This window comes from Castanea sativa, chromosome 2 (assembly GCF_040712315.1).
Source record: "Castanea sativa cultivar Marrone di Chiusa Pesio chromosome 2, ASM4071231v1".
NCBI lineage: Eukaryota > Viridiplantae > Streptophyta > Magnoliopsida > Fagales > Fagaceae > Castanea > Castanea sativa.
This window is the reverse complement of record NC_134014.1, coordinates 30,280,436-30,284,483: the sequence shown is the minus strand read 5'-3', so window position 1 is coordinate 30,284,483 and position 4,048 is coordinate 30,280,436. Positions and strand designations below refer to the sequence as shown.

At 39.0% G+C, this 4,048-nt stretch overlaps 1 protein-coding gene across 1 annotated transcript; it reads right to left on the bottom strand.

Moving 5' to 3' along the window:
- Window positions 1-2,158: 2,158 nt before the first annotated feature.
- Window positions 2,159-3,671, bottom strand: LOC142626410 (putative pectinesterase/pectinesterase inhibitor 51). Its single transcript, XM_075800232.1, has 2 exons — window positions 3,099-3,671; window positions 2,159-2,992 (listed from the first exon to the last, which is right to left on the bottom strand). Exons 1-2 carry the CDS (start codon window positions 3,634-3,636, stop codon window positions 2,289-2,291), a joined length of 1,242 nt encoding a protein of 413 aa, XP_075656347.1. The 5' UTR covers window positions 3,637-3,671; the 3' UTR covers window positions 2,159-2,288.
- Between the last annotated feature and the right edge of the window lie 377 nt (window positions 3,672-4,048).

Sequence of the window (4,048 nt, the reverse complement as noted above, 5' to 3'; positions counted from 1 at the left end):
TATATTTTTCTATTGTTAAATTGTTTTAAATTGTTTACAAGTACACTATTGGGGGAACAACAATTTGACTCCCTATAACCGCTAAAGCAGGCCTGCATGGTGTGATGTTGAAGACCATAAAAGATTTAAGTGTCTTCCTCATCGCCAATTGGTTTTGAGGTGGAATGTCATAGTTCACAGTTAAACAAATGGTATCAGAGCCATGGTCATGGGTTTGAGTCACGGGAGCTACAACCACTTTAAAAACAGGCCCGTGTATGATGTCGAAGACCATAAAAAATTTGAGTGTATCTTCCTTATCATCAATTGGTTTTGAGATGGAATGGCATAGCTCATGGTTTGACATACTCCACATTCACATTCACATTCACATTCAAATTCAAATTCAAATTAATTGACAATTTAAGTATTTGAGTTCGCCACAGCCAGCCTAGCCATCATCGTAGCTTTCTCATAACTTGATTGGCTAATAAAGTTGGCAACCACCCCGACCCCTTGAATACTCTTCCACACATCAAGCAGCCTTTGATCCAAAGAACTAATCTTCTTATATAAACCCTCCTGCTTTTTAGCCATATATGAAATCAGCATTGCATTTATCCCAATCTTCAAATAAACCGCATAGCTCAGCTCAATAGGTAACCATTGAGGTTATAGCACTAGCTCCAAACAACTTGATCGATCTCAAAGTTGTATGCGCACCATGTTTGCCTCAATTGCTTTATCTTTTAAAACATATATTGAGCATAACTAATAACAAAAGGATAATATTTAGTTTACAACACTATATTTAGGTTAGATAAAAGGATCAATGTACTTACTAAGATACATGCTGAGCAATTGAATTTCCAAGATCCACTTTACGATATTTGAATGATAATAATTTTCCAATTTTCACAAAGAAAAGACGGAAGACATCGCAAGGCTGTCAAAGATAGTTCAACAAGTAAATACAATGAGAACACCTCTTTCAATAATAAATCCTCACTCCTATGGATCTATATCAAATTCATGAATCATCCCAAGAATTTTTCTTTTTGATTGTATAATTTATACTTATTATGTAAACCACAACACAAAATCGATGGTTATTCTATTTTCATATCAATTAGATCCCAAAGTACTGTACCAGTGTGTGTGTATATATATATATATATATATTTCCATTTTGGTAATTTACATCTCAAATTACAATTTTAATAAGTGTTAATCAAATGCTCAGTTTTTTTCAAAAAAACATTTTTAACAGCTTTTATCAAACACTATACATTTTTAAGAAAAAATCCAATTTCATATCGCACTTTATAAAACAACTATTTTTAAAAAAAAACTGAGTTTTTAAAAGCTGCATCAAAATTACCCTAAGTCTTCTTTTCTTTAAAAGGACCCATTCCTATAGATTGACTTGTCTAGGTAGAAGAAAATGCCCTAGATGCTTTTCCATGACCATTGCCATTATACTTCTCAATACACCAAATACTAATATACTCACTGGGTCACTCTCAGTCTCAATTCCGATTAAGCCATAGTCCTGAGTTTAAGGATGCTGTGAATGGCAAGCTCAAACAAAAGATGAACTCAACCTAGTTTGAAACCACCCTTAAATAAATAAATAAAGTTTGGGTTTAGGGTTTTGAATTTAACACTTAATCCCTTGCTGTATTGTCTTATGCGTAGACTATTAAACATACATACAAATAACAATAAATGGCTTATATAAAATCCTAAAACTTGTTTTCTTTCTTCTCTCTTGTCTCTCTTTTTCTCTTCTTTTCACCTCTCTCTTAATTAACCCTAATTCTCATAGTATACAATTAACCTTCACCTAACTACACCAATACCAAATTTCACAGGATTCCACCTAAACCTGTGCCAAATTTCCCTTCGTGTATTTTTCTACACAAAAGTAGAAACTACTTCCCCCCAATCCTCATTAAATTCCAAATATCAAATTTCTGATAAGTAGTTAGTGGCCACATAATTGAGTCCACGAAAAAAACAAAAAACTAAAATTACACAATTAATGAACATACAAATTAAAGACCCAAAACAATTGCAATTCATAGATGCCACTACACCGAGAAGAGTTAGCTTGTATGGGGATAAAATGTTTCAAAGAATGCCCCAAAGTTTGAGAAAAAATTTCAGAATATTCCAATATTATTTAGTTCCAAGTACTTTTGGAATACATCTTGTATGAAAAATACAGCTTAAGAGTTGAAATTACTCTCTTTTATGAGTTATGACTAATTAATTTTAGATGATGGCTTTCTCATCAAAAAGAATGATTAGGATGATGGAATCCACTGATCTCCTTGAATGAAATTCTCAACGGAATATGTGTGAACGCGTTCTGCAGGAATTTGGTTACTCCAGTTTACCCTTCGGGATGGAGTAAAACCCGGTCCAGAATTCCCAAATTCCCCATAATAAAGCGTTGGCAAGGCAAAACCGGCATCATTCCATGGCAGCCAGCCTTGTGGTGAAACAAGATCTTGTAAGTTGCTCTGTATGTAAACTGTTCTAGAGTACTCCTTCCATGGCCTCCCCAAGAAATTGCTGTGTATTTCAGGATTACTAGCGCCATGGTACAACTTCATGTATTCCTCGGTGCCGTTAATCAAACAATTATAAAAAACATAACCTGTTGATTGGGCAGGGTCTGTTCTGCCATGTGCAGTCATGTAATTCCTTCCGCCTTTTTCTGGAGCAGCTTGCCGAGGTTTGACTAGTATTTGGCAGTCTTGGAAAAAAGCTGCAGCGTTTCCGAAAACAAAATCCACGTTGCCTACGATGCGGCATGATTTGTAGAATTGGCGGAGGTTCTGAGCAAAGAGAGTATCTTGATTGCCTAGGAATTCGCAGTTTTCAATGACAGATAAATCGCTGCTTGATTTGAAGGCTACTGCTTGGTGGGATTGGTTGTCTTTATCAGCACCGGCTGTGTTCTGGAAGGTGAGACCGCTGGCCATGAATCCATCGCCAAGAACGGCTGCCCCAGCAAGCAAGCAAGATGATTAATTTATTTTTATCAAAACAAACAAACATTACATTACATTACATTGATTCATTAGATTAGACTCATCAAAGTAACTTACCAACTGTAGCACTAGAAGAGGTAGAAATCCCAGGCTGGCCCACAGCCAAAGAGCCCGTAATGACCGTTTTACCTATCCCATCTCCCAAAAACACGACGTTCTTCTTCTCCAACGGAACTCTTACTATCTCCTCATAAACCCCTGCCTTAATTCTTATCACAAACCTCTTTCCGTCAACAGTGTTGTTGGGCGCTGCGTTCACCGCATCCTGCACCTTCTTATAAGACCCACCACTTCCGTCCTTACTCACCGTCACGTCCACCTTCAAGTTTGCTGGAACCCCGCCTTTAAACCCCGCAATGCCACTGCCAGACTTCGCATTCACTGCCCCCCAAAACCCATCACGCTCGGTCCTCGGTGGAGTCCACGAAGCGGTGTCGTTTCCGAAATGGTCGTACGAAAACAACAGGCTCAACGTGTTGCTCGTAATGTTTGTCAACGAGGTCACCATCAAAAGCGTCTCGCCTGCCAACTTCGTGTCGTTTATGTTCTTGAGAGCTGAGCCGCAGTCGGTATGGTGAAGAAGGGAAGCGCTCATCCAAGTTCTAGCGCTTTTGAGGTTGCCACGTGGGAGAGCGTCATTGGCGGTAATAGAGATCCGGTAAAGTGAACTTTTGAGAACCTCAAGACAGTTTTTCGCGGCAATTGTGCGGTTTTGGTCCCCTGCGGCGGAGTTTAGGATGGCGTTCACCTTTGATTGGACTGCACGGGCAGTTTCAGAGGTGACAGAGAGTGATGAGTAGATGAGCTGGAGAGGAGTTGGGTTTGGAGGGAGTTTGGAATTCGATAACGAGCTCACGCATAGCTCAGGGAAGCGAGTAGCTGCTTTACAGAGTTGTTGGATAGAAGAGGTAGGGGTAGGTGTAGCATTGGTGTCTTGCTGCGAGGCAGAGGAGAGACAGAGGATGGAAATTAGGAAGAAGACAAAGAGACTAGTGGACATGGTCATA

Coding starts and splice junctions, on each gene's coding strand:
- LOC142626410 (XM_075800232.1), bottom strand. CDS start 3,636: ATGAGCGCTTCCCTTCTTCACCATACCGACTGCGGCTCAGCTCTCAAG. Junction 2,993..3,098: donor CTCTTCTAGTGCTACAGTTG/GTAAGTTACTTT, acceptor TTGCTGGGGCAG/CCGTTCTTGGCGATGGATTC.